The 22,827-nt window shown below is 55.8% G+C and overlaps 1 protein-coding gene across 14 annotated transcripts in view; it reads left to right on the top strand.

Moving 5' to 3' along the window:
* The first annotated feature begins 299 nt into the window (after nucleotides 1-299).
* Nucleotides 300-22,827, top strand: part of ANK1 (ankyrin 1) — a 74,217-nt gene continuing 51,689 nt past the window's right edge. For 12 of the 14 annotated variants that reach the window (XR_010598681.1, XR_010598680.1, XR_010598679.1 and 9 more), the window contains exons 1-2: nucleotides 300-458; nucleotides 15,823-15,924. Coding sequence is in view for 11 of the 14 variants with exons in the window: in XM_065584778.1 (XP_065440850.1) it covers nucleotides 405-458; nucleotides 15,823-15,924 (156 nt within the window). In the remaining 3 variants the exon portion in view is untranslated. Of the gene's footprint in view, nucleotides 459-8,408; nucleotides 8,576-9,574; nucleotides 11,833-15,822; nucleotides 15,925-22,827 lie in introns of those variants that run through there. The other 2 variants (XM_065584774.1, XM_065584772.1) reach the window with 2 other exon arrangements.

Raw genomic sequence — 22,827 nt, 5'->3', positions numbered from 1 at the left:
TCCTGGCCCTGAGCAGCTTTCAGACGAACAATTCTGTCCTTACTGTGTCTCACGTTTCTGAGGCCTGTCCTGCACTTTTCCTGTTTGAAAGGCAGGGTTCAGGTGCCCGAGGTCGGAGCCCCATTCACGAGCCTGCAGACGTGTTTAGAAAGCATGTTCCAGACACCCTGCCCTCTCAAACGCTTGGAGAAGAGCCCAGCCACTGTTTACCATGGGCCCTGGCATGAGGCAGCCCCTGTAATCTCCAGTCCCCAGGCAGGAGCCTCCCCTCGGCATCTGCACGTGTGAGTGGTGATAGGGCGGAGGGCTGCTGCTGATGATAAAACCCTGTGCCTGCTGGGATCTTGGGCACTTGTTTTGGAGGCAGAACTCACTGTGCATCTGTGCAGACCCCAAGCACGGACATGGGGGCTTCCTTTTCACCAATAGGGATGCCAGACCTGCTGCACCTACGGAAAGTGAGTACTTGGGCAGCCTCTAAAGGCAGCGGGGGGCTCTTGCAACTCAATTCCTGGGGGAAGGATAGTTGGGAGGCTGTTTACCTGTCCTGCCTGGCGTGTGTCTGTCAGAACTGGTAGCATGGGATCAGGGCCCCGTGGTGCTGGGCACCTGTGTGCACATGGTGAGACGGCCCCTGCCCCAGAGACCAAACAGAGAGACACAGGATGGATCATTGTACAGATGGGGGACTTGGCCAAGGTCACACAGGGAGTCAGTGGCAGAGCCAGGAACTGATCTGAGCCCTTTGTTTCCAGGCTGGAGAGTTAAAAGCAAGACCATCCCTGCTCTCCACGCCAGCATATTCTGAGCTGATATAGCTGAGGGGGAAGGAGGATTGGCTGCCAGTTTTCTTTTGTAACGGTAAACAGCAGCTGCTAAGTTGTCGTCTTTGCTGCCCACCTAAAGCACTGGGTCAGGCGCACTGGGTGGGGTTTCCACGCAGGCTCCAACTGCCTTTGAAGCCATGCTAGCAGCAACTTTCCTTCACTAGGCGCAGGCGTTGCTCACAGGGTCCTGGCACAGCTCCCCTTGCCAGTGCAAGGGGGGATATTGTCTAAGAGCCGTGCTGCAGGCAGCCTTCCTCGGGGCCTTCCTTCCTAGATGGCTTAGAGCAGTGGTTCCCAACCAGGCATCCGGGGGTGCTGCAAGCAGGTTTCAGGGGGTCTGCCAAGCATGGCTGGCGTTAGACTCGCTAGGGCCCAGGGCAGAAAGCCAAAGCCCCGCCCAGGGCCAGCTCTAACTTTTTTGCTGCCCCAAGCAGCAAAAAAAAGCCCCCCCCCCCCCCCCCCCGCCGAGCGCCGCGCCGCCGGAACACGCCCCCCGAGCGCCGCGCCCTGCGCCGCCCCCCCACCGCGTACCGTGCCGCCGGAGCGCCCCCCCGCCAAGTGCCGTGCCGCTGGAGCACCCCTCCCCCTCGTGGAATGCCGCGCCGCGCTGCCCCCCACCACCCCAAGATTGGCCGCCCCTTACCAGGTGCCACCCCAAGCATGTGCTTGGTTGCCTGGTGCTGGAGCCGGCCCTGGCCCCACCACACAGTACTGCAGCTTGGGGCTCCGAGCCCCACCACTGGGGATGAAGCCGAAGCCTTCATGGTGCCACCTGTGGCATAGGGCCCTGGGCAATTGCCCTGCTTGCTACCCCTTAACGCTGGCCCTGGCTTTTATATGCAGAAAAACAGTTGTTGTGGCACAACTGGGCCGTGGAGTTTTTATAGCATGTTGGGAGGGGGCTCAGAAAGAAAAAGGTTGAGAACCCCTGGCTTAGAGAGCACTTCTCATGCACAGCAGCCGGGATGGCATGAGAGCCCCCGTGTCTCAGCCACAGCACAGCGTCTGCCTCTCCCGCAGTTCCAGCACACTGATCAGTAACTGCTGTACAGATTCTAACAGACAGTTCCCTGCTCAAGGCTTTTGCCCACTGCATCCAGGCAGAGCAGGTGTGAATCAGTCCTGCTGAAGCAGGGCTAGAAAAAATGAGTGGGAACAGATTGTAGAAATTAGAAGCTGCTCCCAAGCAACATTTAAAAGCCTTCCCCTGGGCACAGAACGAATCTATTTGGAACCAACCAGATTTGGGTCTGGGGCACTGTCGGTGGGTGCTGGAACCTAGCCCCTCTCCTCAGTGCTGGGAGCCATGTGCAGTGTCTCGGATAGATGAGGCTGGGTGCACCATACATGCCCTTCCCTGAAAGGCTGCCCCCACTCTCTGGGCTGCACCAGGCAAGCCCAGAATTTGTCCCTGATTTTTACTAGCAAGTGGCAATCTGTCACATACCTTCTGTGCACTGGGTTTTCCTGGTGTGTTCTCTGCACCCCCCCGTCTGCACAGACTCAGCTATATTTATTTGCTGTCATGGTCCAGGAAGAAAGTACATTAGGAGAGTAAGAGGTAAAAAATCAAGTAGTCACGTTGCTGCTGTGTCTCTCTAACCAGCTGTAAGCCCTGGTAGGTTGTAATAAGAGGTGTAATGCATGAACAACAAGCTCTAGAGGTTTGTCTTAAGTCAGAACCTGGTGATATAAAAATAGCATTCCCCGCTCAGGAGGCACAAAATTGCGGGGGGCTCCTGCTAGCCTCAGGAGGGAGCGACAGGTTTCACTGGGGTGTGCATGCCATGGCCCATGCTGACAGGAGCTGCAGCCATGTTAACTCTTTCATAGCCTTGGCTCCCCTGGTCAAACACCATGGGATGGTGTTCTATTAACACCTCTGCTGGTGCTGGCTGCCCGGCTGTTGATCCAGGGCGATTGTGATTTGTGAATAACAGGACAGACTCTTAATCCTGCTTCTCAGAAAACCCATTTGTGTCACATGGGTGTAGTCTGGGAACAAATGTGCTCAGAGCAGCAGGATTTACGCCCTTATCAAAGGGTTTTGACACACTGGAGCGGGCTGTTCCCTCCAAACTGCTCCTTGTGGCACCCTCCCTCTCTGTGTCCCCAAAGCTGCTCTGGCTGCAGCTTCCAGCCAAGTGGGACCCACCCACGGGGGGGAGCTGAGGAGCATTTCTAATTCTCAGCCACAGCAGCTGTTTAAGACCTTAAATGACTCACCAGAGATCTAGCTACCCCAGGCTCTGAGTGCACTGTGCATCGGTGAATGGCAGGCCGGACGGCGGTCGCCAAGAGTGTCTGTGTCATTATTTGTGGTCGCAAGCGACTGCACATATACAACAGAGGTGACAAACTAGAAGCGGTTCCTGAGAATTTGGCCCCCAAATGAAATATTTGAAATATGGTTTCCTCTCTCACTTCCCTGCCAGGGTCTGTGTTCCCCGGCAAGAGAGAGGGAACACGGCGGAGTGGGAGTCAGGAGTCCTGAGTTCTGTTCCTGCCTCTGTGACTAAGCCGCTGTGAGACCTGGAGCAAATCACTTCATGTCTCTGTCTTTGATCTTCCCCCCTGTAACCCAGGACAATTGGGAAGTTTTATCCCTGATCCCTATAGGACTTGTGGTCTGCATTAATCCTTGACCTACAAGCTGGCTGTTAAATGGTGCCTGGAGCCCTAAGGATTAATGGAATCCCTTTGTAGTTGAAAACAATGTGGATTTGGTCAGTGGATGATGTGGGGCTTTGGGTGTTCTCTTGTGTTGGTGAGTACACAGAATCCTTGGAGCTAGCCTGGGTCGTGCACTCCAGAGAGGCTTTCGTAGCTGGTTGGGTTTTATTTGGCACAGACCTCAGCATGCTGGGTCAGCTAGCAGCCTCCCTAGGTCCCTGTGCGGTGCCAGTCCCTTTCCCCTTCACCCCCGGCTTGCTGCCTCTGATTCTGGAGCTATGCAAGAGGAATTCAACTGATGCCACATGTCTCTCTCTGGTTGTGAAGGGGAGGGTTCTGGAGGCCAGAGAAGTGCTGCTGATGGCAGTGATCCTTTGCTTGCTGTGGAACATCAGACAGGCCATGGCGCTCATGTCCCAGCCCAGCCAGCCCCACTGCCTTATGCTGGTGTCTGGGCCAGTTCAAAATACCATTCCCCAGTAAAATGGTTAAACTGGGGGCATTAAAAGGGAATTAAAAGGCATCCCAGCTGGCATAAACGCCTGGGCTGGAGATCCGGGGCTAGAAAGTTTCAGATACAGAAGGTGCCTGTAACCTAACAAATGGGGGAAAGGTAATGAAAGCAGCAAAATAAAATGTCTGGAGGTTGAGAAAAACTTCAGCCTCCCTCTCTCCCCAAATCATTTGCCATAGTTGGGGAAGTGCAATATGGATACATTGTACAGCAGTGTTAATGCTGTTTCTTCCTGAGCCCGTTAGCACGGGTGCTGCCTGTAGAGTGACCAGACAGCAAATGTGAAAAATTGGGACAGGGGTAATTGGAGCCTATATAAGAAAAAGACCCCAAAATTGGGACTGTCCCTATAAAATCGGGACATCTGGTCACCCTAGCTGTCTGCCAGGCCGTGGTCACAGTGCTGGGCTTGGACCAAGGAGGTTGGTGTCGGGCCCCTGTACTAGGGAATCTGATGAGGAAGCGAAGCAGCATCTCAGTGCTGTTTGCAGGGGCAGGGGCGGACACTCGGGAGGCCAAAGTAGGACAAAGGGACCCACTGAGGGCTTAGAAACATGGGGCAGAAAATAGCAACCTGAGGGAGGTGCAGCTACAACATTTGGGAAGCTCTGTCCGGATGGCAGACATGCCACTCGGAAAGCTGGTGCGCTGGACAGCAATGGAGCGCCTGTCGGGGAGGAGCTTTCGGGATGATAAGTAAGACAGTGCTGTTTGTTTGGGGCTGCCTGTGCAGAGGCACGAGCCAGGAGGTGGTGGTGGGGGCTTGTCTGTGCTGGGAAGTTTCATTGTGTTAGAACAGGCTGTAAAACCTGCCATAGTGGAGTGTAGACAAGGGCCGACCTGTTCCACGCCCTGTCAGTTGGCTGTGTGTAGCCCTGGGGGACCATAGAGGGTGAGCCATGACCAGCTCTCTGTTAGACCTGACAGCATGTGTCAAAGGTGCTGCAGCTTCTCAACGTAAGCAGCGGGGTGGGAAAGGACTCGGTTGTTGATCTGGGCACCTTGATGCCAGCAAGGCAACAGCGGGAGGGAGGGGCCATGCAGAAGAGCATGACGAGGTCAGAGAGCAGGTGGATGGATTTATGGAGAAGATTAGAAATGCTGCTTGTGTCTAACTTGGCTAAATGACCACAGGGACTATGGCTACATTAGCCTTCCCCTCCCCCCGAACCCGAGGAGGGAGCAATAGGCCAGTGCTGCCAGCATGTTCACCCCAGGTCTGATTTGAGCCGAGTTACACAGCACAGCCCCCCACTAGCAGGGGAGCTGCACTGTGAGAGGCAGTGGTTGGAGATCTGGAGGGCAGAGGCTGATAGACCCAGCCGAAGGGATCTGTGATAACTGGCCAGGTGGTGAACACGTGGAGAGGATTTGCTTAGGGTGAAGCTAGGACCACTGGATGGAAATGAAGAAAGGGCTGAACCTCAGAAACCATTTCCCTCTGGATCCATCTATCAGATGGCAGAGTCATACTCCAGGGAAGCAGTGGAAGCCCCGGCTACTGGGACCAGGTAACCCCCGTGTTAATTAGCATTCCAGTGAGTGGCAGGTGTCAGCTTCTTGGAGCAGGGGCCTTCTCTGTGTTCTGTACAACACAGCTGCCTGCCGGCGGCGAGCCATACTGCATGGGATGAAGCACAGGCTAATGCACTGGAGGGGAGTGTCCTGCACTGGTCTCCAGGGACGGGACAGGAGTCCTTCCTACCCCTGCTCCGTTCCTAACACCAAGTCTGCGAACCTCTGGCTTTGTTTCATGTCATTGGCAGGCTTCTCTGGCTGCTTTGTGTCCAAGGCCAGCACTGTCCAGCAGCACGCAGGGTTGGCTCTCCATCAGCTTGGCTGTGTGGCTGGCCATCACTCACCCCTGGTGCTGCTGAGCAGTGGGCAGGGCCGGCTCTGGCTTTTTTGCCGCCCTAAGCAAAAAAGCCACCCGCCGCCCCCTCCCCCCAGCGCGGCAGGGGAGGGCGCCAAGCAATCCCCCACCGGCCAGAGCGCCGGGGGGAGGGCGGCGAGCCCGCCGCGGCTCTGCTCTCCCCAGCGGCCAGAGCGCCAGGAGGAGGGCGGGGAGCCCGGCCGGGGCTCTCCGCTCTCCCCGGCGGCCAGAGCGCCGGGAGCAGGGCGGAGAGCCCCCGGCGGCCAGAGTGCCGGGAGGAGGGCGGCGAGCCTGGCTGGGGCTCTCCGCTTTCCCTGGCGGCCAGAGCACCGGGAGGAGGGCGGAGAGCCCGGCTGGGGCTCTCCGCTCTCCCCGGTGGCCAGAGCGCCGGGGGGGAAGGCGGAGAGCCCCCGGCAGCCAGAGCGCCGGGAGCAGGGCGGGGAGCCCAGTCAGGGCTCTCCACTCTCCCTGGCAGCCAGAGCGCTGGGGGAGGGCGGCGAGCCCGGCCGGGGCTCTCTGCTCTCCCCGGCGGCCAGAGTGCCGGGAGCAGGGCGGAGAGCCCCCGGCGGCAGGAGCTCCGCGGGGAGGGCGGCGAGCCCAGTCGCGGCCCCGCTCTCGGGCCGGAGCGCCCCGCCGCGCCGCCCCCCTCCAGGCGCCGCTCCAAGCACATGCTTGGTGGGCTGGTGCCTGGAGCCGGCCCTGGCAGTGGGGATACCTGTGGGTAGGCAAAGGCAAAACTGCCTCTTCCCCTTAGCACTGCAGCTTGTCTCTGTGACGGGGCTCTTGCCCTGCGATCAGTGACTTCGCTAGCCCAGCCCTTCGCTAGCATGCACAATCTGTCTGCCAAGCAGCTTAGGTGGCAGGAACAAGGTGGGTTTGGGGCAGTGGACTGTCCTGACCCGGTTCCTCCAGGTTGACTCATGCTTGTGATGGGAGCAGCTTTACATCCTGTCTTGTGTCTGATTTAGCTAAGATAAAGTATGCCACATGCTGCTCCTGAGCCTCAGACGTGTGGATTTGCAAGCGGATGTCAGCGGGACGCTGAGCAGGAGCTGCTAAGTACCTTGCTGATAGGAGCACATGGCTGTCCAAAGGACGTGGAGGAGACAGGAGTTTGAAGCTGTAATGTTATCACAAGTGGTAAAACTCAAGAGACAGCCGTGCATTTAATGGTTTAATTGGATTGAATTGCTTTCAAGTTCTCCGCCTGAGAGCAGCCCAGGGAAACTTCACTCAGCAAAGCCCTGTGATAGAGTCGGCTCTGCTGTGTGCTTCCCTGCCAGCAAGGAGTGCAGAGTCCTAGGAGATGTCTACACTGCTGCCCGGCCATGACTGCCCTGGCTCTCAGACCCCGCAAGGGGGGAGGGTCTCCGAGCCCAGGCCCAGACCAAATGCCTACACTGCTATTTTTAGCCCTGGAGCCTGAGCCCGAGTCAGCTGAGCTGGGCTCAGACTCGGCGCGCAGGGTTTTTATCGCAGTGTAGACATACCCAGAGAGTTCAAGGCCAGAAGGGACACCAGGTCATCTAGTCTGAGCTCCTGTATTTCACTGGCCACCAACACCCGCACACTAACCCAACAACCAAAGTGAGACCGAAGTGTCACAGCCCACAGTAGACTAGTCTGCTGTGCGCCACAGGCAGCGAACAGGGGGGACCGAGGTGCCCCAGTGCCTGAGCCTCGCCCTGCCCCCAAGTGGCAGGGAAATGATTAAATGAGGTATACCCACTTGCAGGGTAGAATCCTGGCAAGTGACCCACACCCACATGGTGCAGAGGAAGGTGAAACCCTCCAAGGTCACTGCCAGTCTGACCTGGGGGGAAATTCCTTCCCAGCCCCACACATGGGGTCAGTGACACCCCGAGCGTGTGAACTAGAACCAGCCAGCCAAACACCAGATACAGAGAATACTGGGTGCCACCACAGTCTGCAGAGCCCTGGCCCACCCTGCCGAATGTTCCAGCCGCAGCTGTCACCATCGCTGATGCTCCAGAGGAAGGAGACCAGCCCCCTCTGGGGGGGACCCTTTCCTGACCCAGGCTGAAGCCCTGATGCTTGAGCTGTTAGGAACATAAGACAAACTGGAAGTGAGTCCCAGGGCTGCTGAGCCCTGCCCCTTCCCTCATACACAGACTTGTCAGACAATCGCACTCATACGTTCGTACAGCTGTCTCTTAAAACTAGTTGTTTGGCCCCACCACTCCTATTGGGAGGCTGTTCCAGAACCTCGCCCTCTGACGGGGAGAAACCTCCTTCCAATTTCCAGCCTGAATTTCTGCATAGCCAGTTTTTACCCATTTGTTCTTGTGCCAACATTGTCCTTGAGGACTCCGGGGAGAGTGGAGCCCACTTCATGTCTGCAGCCACTGCCTCTTGGGGGATTGGGACTAGCACACAGGCAGCTGCAGGATCCCCCTCCTGAGCCCACGTGTGAGTGAGGAGGCATCTGCCCATTCTGTTAGGTTGCAGAGTAGTCTGGGGCTGTCACGGCAGGCTCCCGGATCCTGAGGCGGACAAGGCTGGGTGCAATTTGATAGGTCACTCGTCTGCTGGCAGGGGGTGGAAGCTGAGAAATGGTGTCTGGGGGATATTTAGCATCAGAGGAGATATCTAAGTTGCAGTGGGTCCATTGCCACTGTCCCTGTGGGCCGGCTGGGGTCTCCGAAGATGCATCACAGAGATGCCGGGGTAAGGAGGAGGGGCTTAGCTAGATGGGTGAAAACTGTTATAATAATTGTACTGATTGAGGTGGAATAAATGGGCTTAAGGGGTTAGTATAATTTAGTCACCATTCAGCATCAAACAGTATTAAATGGTATTAACACCTATAGCCCATTTATTCCTACTCAGTTCCCAGAACAGAACCGTTGGTGCTGCTGCTGGACTCGCTGTTAGCTCTGTTTGTGTGGGGAGGGACTCCAGCAGCAGGAGCGCTCTGTGCAGGCCCCAGCTGTGCTGCATATCATTGGCCATGTGGGGAAAGCGTAAAGGCCCTTTCAGAGTAGGAGCTCAAATCGATAGCAAATCCCCCAGCTCTCGGCTCACGGTAAGTGCGTCTCTTCCCACAGAGCCGGGCAGAGAGGCTGGTTTGGCTAGCTGCTTGCTGTGCTCTAGCCATTCCACTGCAGGTGGTGGAGGGGCCTGGGGATCTCTGCAGCAGCAAACACTGGGGTCATACAAGAAAACCCATGGGGAGGTGCCAGGAAAACCGATCTAGGTATCAGAGCTTCCTGGGAGCCGTCTGGCAGGTGCCAGCTCTTTTCCCAGCATCCTCTCTGTCGGCTGGTGGAAGTAGTCAGTGCTGCCCTTGGCAGAGCTGTCGGGGCCAGCTCCTGAGCAGGACAGTGGGGAACTCTTTGGAGAGGGAGCCCTGGACCTTCTTTCCCTTCTCTCCTCTTGCTCTCCCTTCATTATGCAGAATCTGGGATTTGCTCTTGGGGGATTCCTCAGGCACCTTTCTCTGGGGCTGCCAGCCTGGGAAGAGTACAGTGCATAGATGTGCTGGACGGCCAGGGAATCCCTGACTCGGGTCACAGGCTTTGGGATCTCTTCTCTGCCATGTTCCTAGCCAGGTCATCTCCCTGGATCCTTCATGTGCAAATCTCCCCTCTGTCGCAGGGAAGGTCCTCAGCAAATTGGAAGTTATAATGATTACTACCAGCCAAATTGCCGCAGAAGAGCCAGAGGTGCCGCCCCTCTCTGGTGTGGCCGCCCCAAGCACCTGCTTGGTAAGCTGGTGCCTGGAGCCGGCCCCGGCTGCTGCTGTCCACCAATAAATACGGCAGATGTGCACCGTGCCATTGTTATTCAGCATTTCCAGTGCAGTCCGGCAGACGGGGGGGAGGGGCTTTGTGCTCGGTGCTGTACAAATAGTCCCTGTCCCAAGTCGCGTACAGTCCAGCAGACAAGCAGGCGGGGAGAGTGGGGTAACAAGTGTCCTACATGTGCATACCCTTTAGTCCGTCAGGAGCAGTGATCACTACGTGCTACCTGCCTAGCTCAGTGACTGAGGTAACATTGCTGAAGCAGCCTTAGCCTCCAGGGACCCTAGCAACTGGGGGCTGAACTCACGGTGCTGGGTGTTTGCATGGAAAACATTATCTGCTCAGAGCTTCCAAAGGCAGCGCGGGCTCCCTGGGCTGATATAAATGTGACTGTGTTTCATGGAACAAGGTGGAGTTACTAGTAACCTCCCTTCCTTTATCAGCCTTGTGCAGAGCTGCCTGGGTGGGACTGAAGGGGAGGAGATGAGAGCAGGACTCTGTCCCTGTCCAGTGTCCTGAGCAGTGATCTGGGACATCGATCCTCTGACTACGGGCCTGGAAACCCAGCCTGAGCCCAGGTTTAGGGACTTGCACAGTCTCTCATGTATGCATTTGTTAACTACAGGAAGTTTGTAGCTTTCTGTTTGCAGCTAGCTCCAGCAGTGCCCCAGAGCAGTGGTTACTGCGGGGGACTAGGCGCCAGGGCTGAGGTTCCCCCGCTGGCTCTTCCAGCTGCTCACCGCGGGCTTTGGGCAGATACTTGGGCCTGCGTTTCGAAAGTGGCTCCCAATTTGGGTGAGTCCCACAGAGGGTGGTGCAGCGAGTGCAAAGTGAGTCTGAATCGAGAGCCTGACATGTGTGTTGCATTGGGCTGGACTGCTAGGAAGAGCCCAGCGCTCGGGACTGAAGGGAAAGCCCCGTGCCGGGGAGGGACAAAGGGGGAATAAATCGTCAGCAGAAAGCAGGTAGAATAAGAGTAGTGTCATGTGCTCCTCTGGCCGTTCGTCCTGGGCGTTGCAAAGCCCTCGGCAAAGTCTGGGTCTGATCCTTCTCCCATCGAGTCTCTCTCGTCTTTGCGTTCAGTGGGCAATGCCAGGAAGAATATCTCCTCCCATTGGACTAAACTGTCCCGGAAAACTGCCCGGGAGACAGAAAGGCACAGAGACTCAGTCCAGACAGTTTGAAGACAGAAAAATACAAATGGCTTCTCTGTGTATGGAGGCAATGAGTGCGTGTGGGCGTGCAAGTACTTGTGTAAGTGGTGAGTGAACATGCTGGGGTGTGTGTGTGCAGGGCTGATGGCAGACACATTCCCCCTGAGCTCCTCTCAACCTGCCTGCCGTTATTTTAAGAATGATGCAGAAGGTCCTTTTGTTGGAAATTAGCCCTGCTCTATCATCCCTTTGGTACTTTTTCAATGGCTGAGTTCATCTGCTCTGGCCTCTGACATGGTGACTCACTGATGTAGAAGAGAGTCACCATGAAAAGACACCCAGAAGTGACAGACAGACGCACTGTAGTGCCAAGAAGACAGTAGAGTCACAGATCTGTTTCCTGTGCCGCCCATATCCAAGCTGAGCCCTCCCCTCTTCTCAGGCTGCCCGCGTTGTCTGGCTGCTGCTGTCTGACATCCTAGGATGCGATATGCATCCCTGAGACATGCACGTGGGTTGTGGGGAGAAAAGCAATAGTTTGCCTGGCTCCCCCAGGCCTCAGCCTGGTCTGCAGGGCCCTGTCCCCCAGCAGTTGGTGGCCACAAGGACACCGCAGCCCCCCTCCTTGGTGGCATGCATTGACCATTGAACACTAGGCTCCTTGGCATGTCTTCTGAGTTCATCCTCTCTGCCGTTCTCAGGAGGGCACCAGCAGCTCCGATCCACGCCCTGGCCTGGGCAGCAGCCAACTGCTTTCTGGAGGAGGCTCAGTAGTAAATATCCCGACTGACAGAATAATAGAGAGAAAATGAACCAATTCCATTAGCGTCTGGCGAGCCCTGCAGGGCCTGCGCTGAAGCGAGGAGGGAGCCTATATTTTTAGCCAGAATGCAGTGTAACTTACTGGCTCGCACAAAGCCGGGGAGTAGCTAGCTAAGGAGGGGGGTGAGGGGAGACCAGGTTTGGGTTTCAGCTCAAGTGCTGGACTATGGCAGTTCGACAGGGCAGGTCCGGTCCAGACACGGCTGTGAGTATTCAACACGCCTCTCCTTTGTGCACCAGGCGAGCTCTGCTTTGCTTTTCTGTTTGCTTTCTAGCTGCATTCCTGGCCACCTCCCTGCTCCGCTCTGTGCCCGGGCTTTGGCAGCCACGGGCTGTTGGAGCCCGTGGAGTTATCTCATTTTAATCATCGCAGCGCTGTGTGTTATGGACAGGGAAGCTGTACTGTGCTCTGCGCTTCCAAGGGGATTTCTCTGCAAGGTCTCTGGGCAGCGGCTGAAATGCCCACAGCAAGCTGAGGTGCTGCCCTTCCGCTGCTCCTGACTGAGCAAAGGAGGCTTCTAGCAGGCTCCAGAGCTGGAAAATCCCTCTGCATTGAGGCTGCAACATAAAATGCTCAGCTCTGCCCTGCTGTGAATCGTGGACTCTCCAGCTCAGCACCCCAGGCTCAGCGTGCAAACTGTGCACTGCCGAGCACGGCATGGGGACGTCTCTGGCCGCGGGTCCTGTCTATCACAGTAGATAAACCTGATTGAGCAGAAGGCATCTCAGTGCCACGTGATGCCTCCCTCGTTACTCTGCACCATAAACAGCAGGTCAGTCCCTTGGAGTTGGGTCTTCCTCGGAGGGCTGGAGGGGGCCAGCAGGCAGGGATGTTCCCACAGACCGTGCACACTTGCCTGGCATGAGGAGGTTGCTCTGCTGTGATCGGAAACCGTAGCGCTGCCTCCAGCACCTCTTCCTTGTAATGCCGAGTATGCTCACGCCAGGAGCCTTGCTAGCCAGTGCTGAGTCCAGCGGCTCCCGCAAGAAATGCGGCTGAGGAACTTGCTGCACATAGGGCTGAATGGTGGCAAGGACTGGGTGAGCCTGGTGGGCTGGGTGCTACTGGGGGCAGCCAGTGCTGTTTTGATGGGACGGCCGCCCAAGTAATAATCAGACTCTTGTTTCTCTGGCGCGTGGGATTGGATCGATAGCAATAGCCGGGGCTTGGCTGCATGTCCCTGAAGTGGGAGCAGAGAGGTCAGTCGGTTATCAGACCAGGAGGCTGCAGTTGGAGTGGAGAGAGAGCTGGGTGATTGGGATGTCCTCACTCTACTGAGCGAACCCACAACTACTGCAGAGAGAGAATGGAGCCCCAAGCCCAGACACTGCTTCAGCCTGCAGCCGTGGTACCACTGGCTTGTGTAGCAGCACCCGTGTTGTGCATCATGCGTTCCAGAAGAGACTGTCCCTGCTCTGAGGGCCTTGCAGTCTCAGGGGAGCACCCAGCTTTCCTCATGGACCGAGCTGAGGTGGGCCAGGCACTGGTGATTACGTGCTGCCTCATGCTGGGTCAGAACAGAGCAGTCCCCCTGCCTGGCATGAGGGGTGCTGTGTTGCAGAAGTGGCTGCCTTTCCACTGAGCGGGCCTGCCCACTTGACAGACATGTTCCAAGGCACCTGGTGAAAGATGACTCTAGGGGTCAGATTGCTAAGAGCTCAGACTCCGTGTGCCATGCTTACCTGAATATCAGGCCCTAGGTGTGTGAACTCTGGTGTCCTGGGCAAGTCCCAGCCTGGGTCATCACCTACTGCCACTCAGCGTTTGCCCCATAGTTTCAACTGGATCCACTGTTCTTCACTTCCTTTCCCAAGTTGTTGCATAATGTTACTTAAACAGCTGCTGCATCACCCCAGAGGTGGCTGCATTTCAGTGGTGGCTGAATTCCTAGTTCCTGTTTGTGAAGTGTTGTGTGATCCTTTGGGGTGCAAAGCACCCAATCAATGTGTGTTACTGGCATTACTTCCGTTGCTTTAGTACAGAGCAGCTCAGCCCTGCAACACTGGGGTCCCTTCTAGGCCCATTTGAATGGTTTTCTCCAGAGAGCAGAGTTGGTTTTATTATCATTGTAGTTTAACCCACACCGGTTGTTGTAGTTTCTGTGCCAAGAGACCTGGCTCGTCCCAAGTCACTTCTCACAACCTTTGAGCATCTCCGCCCCAGTCTCGCTTTGCTCTGCTGCTAACAAGTCATGATTTGCTTTGAAAATGTTACTGAACCATGGCTGGGGCCTGCCAGCCCTTGGCCAGCTCTGCCAATAGGTGCTCGTCCATAGAGAAAGGGTGGCCATGAGCTTACAACTCTGGGCTGGAACGCCGGAGAACTGGGTTCCTGGCTCTGCCATAGATTGCCTGTGTGATTCTGGGCAAATCTCTCTAGGCCTGGTCCCCATACGCAACAGAAGGGTGGTTATCTTTCCACCCGGCCAGCCTGGCCTGTTTACAGCATAAGCTCTTTAGGGCAGGGACTGTCTCTGTGTATCTGTGCAGAGCCCAGACCCCTGGGTGCTGCCATAATACGCACCCTAATGCCCACAGGCAGTTCTAGTATTGAGGGAAGCCGCCAGGTGTGGCCTGGGGATGGGCCTAGCCAAGGGTTTGACTTGCTAACCAGCTCTCTTGTCTTCCCCTCATGTTAGCTAACGCCCCCTCTTCCTAACACCGACACGGCAGCAAGCCACAGCCCCAAGCATGCACTCCTAGGGGGCTATGGTCAGAGGCTCAGGGTCTGCATCAGCGTGCGAAGCGCTTCTCCCTGCCCCCCCGCCCTGTGCTCTGTCACCTCCTGCTTTATGACCCAGGACTATATTAGCATCACCCTGCACAGGAAGTGCAAGGTTAATAATAGCCCAAGTGTCTCAGTTAGCCATGTCTCACCGGGGGCTGTGCCTGCTTCGCTTCCTGAGGGGCATTGCGTTCCTGCTCAGGCTGGGGGCCAAGGCCAGGGGCTGTGTCCCAGACAAGCACACAGAGCTGGGAGGGGGCCCCGCAGAGCCAAGCAGGACCAGTAGCGGCTGGAAATGGTTCTGGATAAACTGGTGAGATGTCTGGTGTGGAGAAGGAGGGCTCTGTAGCAAGCTTGGGTTCATTGTTGATTCGCGGCATGTCTATTTCAAAGGATTTTTTACTGATTTCCATGCCAAGAATGGAGAAATAGTCCATGTCCCTCCCCTCTGACTTTTCCTGGCCAGGGGAACAGGACCGTGGGCCAGACAGATGTGCCCAGCTGTGGTCGGGGGTATTGCTGGGTTATAAACTTTGTAGCTGTGGAAAGCCTGACTCTGTGACTACCTTCTCCATCTCTCCCCAGCTGCTTTGTGTCAGGCCAGCCTTGAGAGCCTCGCCATGAAGTGGCCAGGGACCGCATCCCTCATGGTGCCCCATCATCCATTCCCTCCCCTCCTGGTCCCAGTGCAGCCGTCGCTGCTGGGACTTGCAGCCCCGGTCAGGCGGCTGGTTCTTTAACTGCCTCACACCGAGATTGTGATGATGCTGGAATATTTGCACTGCAGTAGCACCCTAAGCCCTCTTTCTGCGAGGTGCACAAACACATTGGGCTTGACAGAGCTCTCCTCCCATCCCTTCCATTGACCCGATGCAATCCCCTCCCAGCACAGCTGGGGGAGCCTGCCCTGCTGGCAGGGGCCGGGAGGGGAAGCAGGGTTGGGACAGGCACAGTGGAGGGTTTGAATGGGGCATTGCCTGTTGTTGCAGCACTGAGAGCCCTGCTCCCTTTTCTTGCACATCCGGCGGCTGGCTCAGGCCTTTTAGCGCCGGTGAGAGCCAGGCAGGGTGAGAACACTGGGGAAGGAAGCCGTTTCCCTCATGTTCCTGAGCTGGGTCTGCATATAAATGGCAGCTTTGCTGGGGGGCACTTCAGCCACAGCTCCTTCTGCTTCACCACAGACCCCCGGCCAGGCTCCAGCACTGAAAAGGTTGCCTGCTAGCGACAGGCCCTGTGCTGGTGTGGGACGGGGGCAGCAGGAATTGGGGGGATGGGGTGATTGAGCCCACTGTTGATGAAAGATCTCTGCTAGGTGCCCTGGAGCTGGCTGGTGCAGCTTGTTCCCTACAGCGTGTGCTCAGTTCTGGGAATGACTCATGCCCCTAGCCCTGCAATGGGTACCCTGCCCCGACATGGGGCTGGTAGGAGCCTGGGCACATGCTGACTCGTGTGCTCTCTTTTCTCCCCCAGGCCGATGCTGCAACCAGCTTTCTGAGGGCTGCGAGATCCGGGAACCTGGACAAAGCCTTGGACCACCTGAGGAATGGGGTAGATATTAACACCTGCAATCAGGTAGGTTAAGGTCACTAGGATTCTGGTACCAGCCCCTGAGATCCTATAATCATGTGCCCTCTAGCCCATGTATGACCGCCCCTGAGTGGGGATGTTTGCTGGGTAGCAAGGGGAGTGAACTGGTGGACAGGGAGCGTGGCTTGCGGCTCCCCTGAGAGGTGTGGGGGGGTTGAGGCCGCTGGGTGGGGCGCAGAGTGCTCGTCACAGGATAGAGGGCAGATCAGCAGTGGCAGGTGCAGTATGGGGGCCTGGAGGCCCATCCTCAGGGCCTTTTATGGACCTCCCCACCCTCAGCACTTGGTCCCCTGGCTCTCAGCACAGTGGATGAAGGTGGAGAGGGGTGTTGCTGAAATGCCAGGCCCTTATGGGTCCCTGGAGGTGCTGGGCTGGTGGAGCCACTCACACTGCCAGGCCTGGCTCCTCTGTCCAGGCAGCGAGAGCTGCAGTCTCCAGAGGGATTGTCAACAACAGTGGGGCAGCTGCCTGGGCTGAGCAGGGGGAGGTGCCTGCGGGGGGGCGGGATGGCTCAGGCTGCAGTGGCTGCTCTCAAGAGGAGGCTGGGCTAGAGGGGGGTGAGCTCTGACGTGCAGACTCTGCAGACAGTGTCAGTGTATGTGCGTCTGCTTTGTGCTGAGCCCCAGAGCCGCCCCATTCATACTCACCACTCCCATTGATCCACCCACTGCAGCTACAGGAGCAGGTGCTACAGGCAGGTTGCACCTGACAGTACCTTTTCGACACCGCTGGATGGGGGGTACCTGTACAGTGCTGCCGTGCCCTGACTCCAGCGAGCCCCTGGGAGCACATCAAAGGCCATGCTCTGCTCCCAGTGACGCCGGGTGAACTCCATTGACTGCAGGGGGTAATTGTTGTCACCGAGAGCCCAGCCCAGCCCCAGCTCTCTGTAACAGAGTTTGCTCTTGAGGTGGGAGCAGGCGCCTGCTGTCTCTCCCAGCTTGGAGAGAACTCCTCTGCTCCCAGCATCCGGCTCTGGGCTGGGCCTCTGCAGCGCCTTTGCTGACTGGCATCCAACAGGTGCAGGGGCTGTGTGGGGCCACTGGAAGGTTAGCGGAAGCATCACTGTGGGCAGAGGAAGGAGAAAGTTATCATGTCTCTGTTGCAGCTGGATGAACTGATGTTCTCTTCACCAATCAGTCTGTCAGACGCATACATGGCTCATGCAAATGTACACGCTCCCCCCAGACAGATGTGCACTCACGCACTGCCGCTCGCACGCTCCCCCCAGACAGATGTGCACCCACGTGCTTCTGCTTTCATGTGGACTCAGACTTGCCCACCGAAACTCTGATGTTTGCAGGGACATTGGCTCATACTTGTGTCTCCATGTCCTGACAGACACGATGAGATCACAGCGGGTCATGGAGCTCCCAGTCCTGCTGCTCTGGCAGGAGCCCCTGTCCCCGTGCAGACCCCCGCCATGGGACCCTCACCCTGGCGCTGCTGCTCCCACTGAGGGTCATGCACTCTCTCCAGCCCCTGGGACCAGCAGCAAAGGCCATTGGGGCATCTGCTAGCCCTGATAGAGCCTTGGCTCACTGCCCTGTGTAGGAAGGAACAAGCCCCTTGGCGGGTGCTTGGCAGAGCCCAGAGACTTCGACTTTGTGGATTGCCACGGGCACACAGGGGTGAAAGAAAAGGCAGGCCTGTTATTTACCAGGCTGCACGTGGCAATAGACTATATTGGTAAGGGATGCAAGGAGAGTATGGGTCACGATGCAAACTGCAGACACACACACACACAAATTAATCAATTTAAAGTTTTATTGGGGATAATTACAAGGGGTAAGGGAGCAGCGTTTGATTAGCTAATAGAGTTAATGAAACTTAAAACACACAATGACTAAAATATCTACTAACAATATTTATAAACAAAGATGCAGCATTTAGTAATAACTGATACTTACAAATACAAACCAACGCATAACGACCGGCAAACGTAGACACTCTGTTTGAAACACGTGAGCTGAGAGAGAGGCTTCAAGGTGATCAGGCTCGGTTACGGGTGTACACAGGATACACAGGATTTGTTTTTCTTTCTCCTCTCCCTGCCTGCACATGGCAGGCAGGCCCATAAAGTATCAACTATGACATCATAGAAGTGTCATAGGGGATGGGGCCCAAAACCTGTTTGTGTTCGTTTCTGATTGGCACAAGCAAAGTTTACACCAAGTAGGGGAGCAGGTGCCTCAAAGTCTGGCTTCGCCCCCAAAAGGTGAGGAAATGCATATTGTTTTAGAATGCGTGCAACACTGAATGACAAAAGAAGAGGCCAGGGCAATACCGGTATGGGCAAGTTTTACAGGATGCAGACAGGAACTCATCTCAACAGGCTTGTGACCAGAACGTTGTCTGTCCCTGGTGGTTCTGACCCTCCGGTGTGGGCCTGCCCCAGCCCCGGCCCCTGCTGTGTGCTCCCTGGGTTCAGCCATGCACTTGTCCCCTGTAGGTGCCATTAGCTGGTCCGGGTTAGAGCCAGAGCAGCAGTAGAGCGCGCCTCAACAATTCCTGCCCGGCACACGTGGCTGTGGAGTGAGCCCCGCAGGGGGTGCTGCTGGGCTGGCTGGGGGACCGGGGTCTGGAGCGGTTTGTTATCTCTTAGTTGCCGTCCCAGATCCTGCTTCCCGGCCTCAGGGACAGAGCAACCTGGGCAGGCTAAGGAGTGTCCCTCCCCTCTGCCGCAGGCCCTGGAGCTGTCCCAGGCCAGCCCTGGGGAATGGGGGGTACTCCATCAGGGCTGGGCCTGCTCCCTGTCGCCAGGTAAAGCATGGGGGGAGCGAGGGCTCTGGGCAGCGCTGGGGAGCCCTGCTTGGAGGGGGAGCATTTCCGAGCTCCACTCCCTGCTTGAACTCTCATCTGTTGCCTCCTCAGTGAGAGACCGCGAGCAGCATGGGAGCCCAGTGGGGGGGCACCTGTGGCCATGGACAGGCGTAGGTGTGCTTCCCAGGGCTGGAGTGCATGGGGGGGCACTCTGTGTGTGTGTGTGTGTGTGCACGGCGCTGTGTGTGTGCACTGTGTGCACGGCGCGCTGTGTGTGTGCACTGTGTGCACGGCGCGCTGTGTGTGTGCACTGTGTGCATGGTGGTATGTGTGTGTGTGTGTGTGTGTGTGTGTGTGTGTGTGTGTGTGTGTGTGTGTGGGCTTGCAGGGGTGGAAGTCAGAAGTGAATTGGCCCAGAGTTGACTTGTAGAAAGTCTCTACCTTTGCTGATCCTTTAAACTCTTTGAATGAAAGCTGTTCCCTTGGGCTCTCCCCTTTCCTGGGCTCCTTCCTCTGGGATGGAGACTCGGACCCCTGCCTAGGTCCTGGCAGGTAAGCAAAGCAGGAACTGATTGTGTATTTTGCTACCTACCGTGTAAGTCTCCATGGGGATGCTGCTATTGAATCTCCAGCATGTGAAGGATTTGTAGATCTGAACAGTTTTGCAGTTCACCCTCACCTTAGCGCCAGGCCCCTGGGCTTTGTGCCAGGCTCCACGCTAAGTAGATCACAGACTTACACCAAATCCAGGCAGGATCTTCCGAGCGGCTGTGCTTTCGTTTCCGAATCCAGCACGCTCATGAAACCCAACTGCTGCTCTCTCGTGTGGGCTCCCCGGGGGAGCAGAGCCCTGGTACTGAGCTGCAGCATGAGGCCGATTACTTGGCATGCTCGCCCTGCTCCTGGGTTGGGTACATTCACTCACTCCTCAGTGAGGGTATTGAACGGGCCCGCTGCTCTCTCAGATCACTGGGAATGGGTGTGGGAGGGTTTAAAGGGGGGCGAGGGAAGTTTAATTCTGAGTCACGTTCTTTTCCTACGAGTTCTGGAGCTCCCTGCCTGGTGCAGCACGGCGTCGCTGGATGCAAAGGGAAGCTGGGATCCATTCATTCGCCGGCTCTGCACTCAGCTTTGGGCGTCCCCAAGGCTGGGGGGTAGCAGGCGAGAGTGAGCTGAGGGGGCAGTGGCTACTTCCAGGGTGTGAGAGGCCATGAATAGAGGGTGACTTGAACCATGCTACTTCACCTTTGAGACTAGCTGAAAGCTCCTGAGGAGACCTGGGAAGTGCCCCGCCCCATCGCGTTATTCCCAGAGAGAAGGAATTCCGGGGCCTGGAGGAGGCTATGCGGGTAGAGAGCAGAGCTCATGTGCCTGGTTCTGAACGGTCCTTTCCTAGCATGGTGGGGTTCCCTTCTGCCAGAGTCTCCATTCGGTGACGTGCAGGGAGCCCTGCCAAGCCTGCTGCTGGTGAGACGTTGTACTGCCTGGACTGGGAGAACCTGGGAGCGTGTGACTGCGGCAGTCAGGAGCCTCCGTCAGTGATGTCTTCAAACTGGTTCCCGTTTGCTTTGTGCATCTCGCTGTGGTTAGATGGCACCTTTGGGTTTTCCTCCTGGGGAATATCAAACCTGTGGGAAAGGTCCAACCTCACATGTCCTGTATGTAATAAAGGGGATGTATGTGGTCAGACCTATCCCACAGGCCCTGTATTCTTACACAAATGCAGAGACCTTAACATGCCATCTGATCTTCATCCCCATCCTTCCGATTCCATCATCATCATCGGCACCAGTACCAGCATCTTCACTGTGCATCTCCTTCCTCCACATGCCTGTCCGATTCCCAGGCACTTCGCTGCCCTCGCTTTCGGTTTGAGACCTGAGAACAGGCAAGGCCCGTTGCTGCCAGCTCCCTGGTCAATAGGAGCTAGCATTCTAGTCTGTCCAGGTGTGCAGCCAGGTCAATCTCCTAATCTGTAACCTCGCCCAGGCCCTGTACCTTGCTCCCTGTGGAGAGCAAAGCCCCATCTCTCGTGTTTTCCGAATAATAGAGTGCATTGTGCATGTAGCCACTGGGCAGAATATTTCAGGGTGGCATTCACAGCAGTTAGATGTGGGAACATGATGCTCTCAGATTAGGACACTGCACAGGCTCCAGTCCTGCAGGTTGGTTTGGGGCAAATGATGGAACAGATTGCGTTGTTCTTGAGGCTTGGATACAGACTGTAAACACTCAGCTCGTCACTCTGGGGCCGGAGAATAAAGATTTTTCACAGGTTTCCGAGCATCTGAGAGGATATTTACTACCCCTGTAAGTGACAGGATGTGTGTGTTACAGAGGGAGAATCTGAGTGTGTTTATTGCCGTGTGTGTGTCATGGACAGAGCACCTGTGTGTCTGTGTTCACGTGCCTGGTATGCAAATATTCCAGAATGTGTGTCTATAGCCATGTGCTCTCTCTCGCTCTGTGTGTGTGTTAGTTACAAGTGAGTGTGTCTATGGCCGTGTGTGTGTGTGTGTGTGTGTTACAGAATCTGCTTTCACTGCATAATATCCATCTCTCCATTTCAGCTTTTTTCTAGGAGCTTTGCATCCTCCCAGGCTAGGTGCATTTCCGCTTGGCATGATGCCTGTCCCCTCGTGGGATCTGAAAGTCTTTCAAGTCAATTTTCAGCAGATGTGTGTGGATTTGTAGGTTTTACTCTGGTATGATTAGGGCTGTTGCCAGAGCTGAATAGAAGAATATTTTACAAGGAATCAATTCATCTCTTGGCTCTGGTACTTTGCAAGGGGCCCTTCTAGCAGGAGATAGACGGAAAGCCTCTTTTTAGTTTTCAGAGTAGCAGCCGTGTTAGTCTGTATCCGCAAAAAGAACAGGAGTACTTGTGGCACCTTAGAGACTAACAAATTTATTTGAGCATAAGCTTTTTTGGGCTACAGCCCACTTCATTGGATGCATGTAGTGGAAAATACAGTAGGAAGATATATATATACACAGAGAACATGAAACAATGGGTGTTACCATGCACACTATAAGGAGAGTGATCAGTTAAGGTGAACTTTTAGCAGCAGGAGAGAAAAAGAACTGTTTGTAGTGGTAATGAAAATGGCCCATTTCCAGCAATTGACAAGGAGATGTGAGGAACTGTAGGGGAGGGAAAATAAGCATGGGGAAATAGTTTTACTTTGTGTAATGGCCCATCCACTTCCAGTCTTTATTCAAGCCTAATTTAATGGTGTCCAATTTGCAAATTAATTCCAATTCAGCAGTCTCTCCTTGGAGTCTGTTTTTGAAGTTTTTTTGTTGTAATATTTTTAGTAAAATTACTCAACCATGAGGGTTTTTTTAAGTTGAATGTTAGTGTTGAGTATTTCCTGGAAGCTGGTTGGAGCTGGAACCCCAGGGGTGCTGCTGGGAGCCCTTCCTTGTGTCTCCCCCCAAGCCGGATTTCCGTGGAGACAAATCAGTGCCCTACAATGACCTTTTACCGGTTTAGAGAAGCACCAGCAGACAGACAGCACGTGTGATGCACCAGGCAGGAGTGTCCCCAGCAGCAGATGCTCACAGCTCAGATGGGCTCCACACACCCAGCTGCAGAAATGAGGAAGCACCCAGGTGCAGGAGACATTCTCTGGGGGCAGAAGTCCCAGTTGAAACAGCCTAGGAGGGTTTAAGCCCCTCCCCACCCACCACCCCAGCCCTGGTGGTCACCCCTGGGAAACCAAACTGGGCACCCGAAATAAGAGCAGAAGCGGCCTCTCGGGTGCTGACTGTGCTGATAGCTGGCTGTGGTGAGATGCTACTGGGGCGCTGGCTGGGCAGCCATGCTGCACACCGAGGCTGTGTGTAGGAGAGATGCCAAACCGAGCACTAGTAGAAATGTCCCTGGGGGGGTTGTTTTATTGATGACACAGTTTCCTGGAGTGTGTGCAGCTTAACAGCCGCACAGTCTCCTCCTGACCCTGCACTCCTCACTCCTCAGTGAAGACAATGGAAGCTGTAACTGAGTGAGAGCAGCACGCCTGGGCTCTCCCTGTGCAGCTTGCAAAGCAAGGAAGAAACCAGCACCTTGTTTGGGTTTGGCCTCCCCTTGCAGGGTTTGCAGCCCCAGTAGTGCAGCATTGG

This window comes from Chrysemys picta, chromosome 2, assembly GCF_011386835.1.
Source record: "Chrysemys picta bellii isolate R12L10 chromosome 2, ASM1138683v2, whole genome shotgun sequence".
In the NCBI taxonomy this organism is placed as follows: Eukaryota; Metazoa; Chordata; order Testudines; family Emydidae; genus Chrysemys; species Chrysemys picta.
The sequence above is the reverse complement of the archived record's forward strand: the minus strand, read 5'-3'. Positions and strand labels throughout refer to the sequence as shown.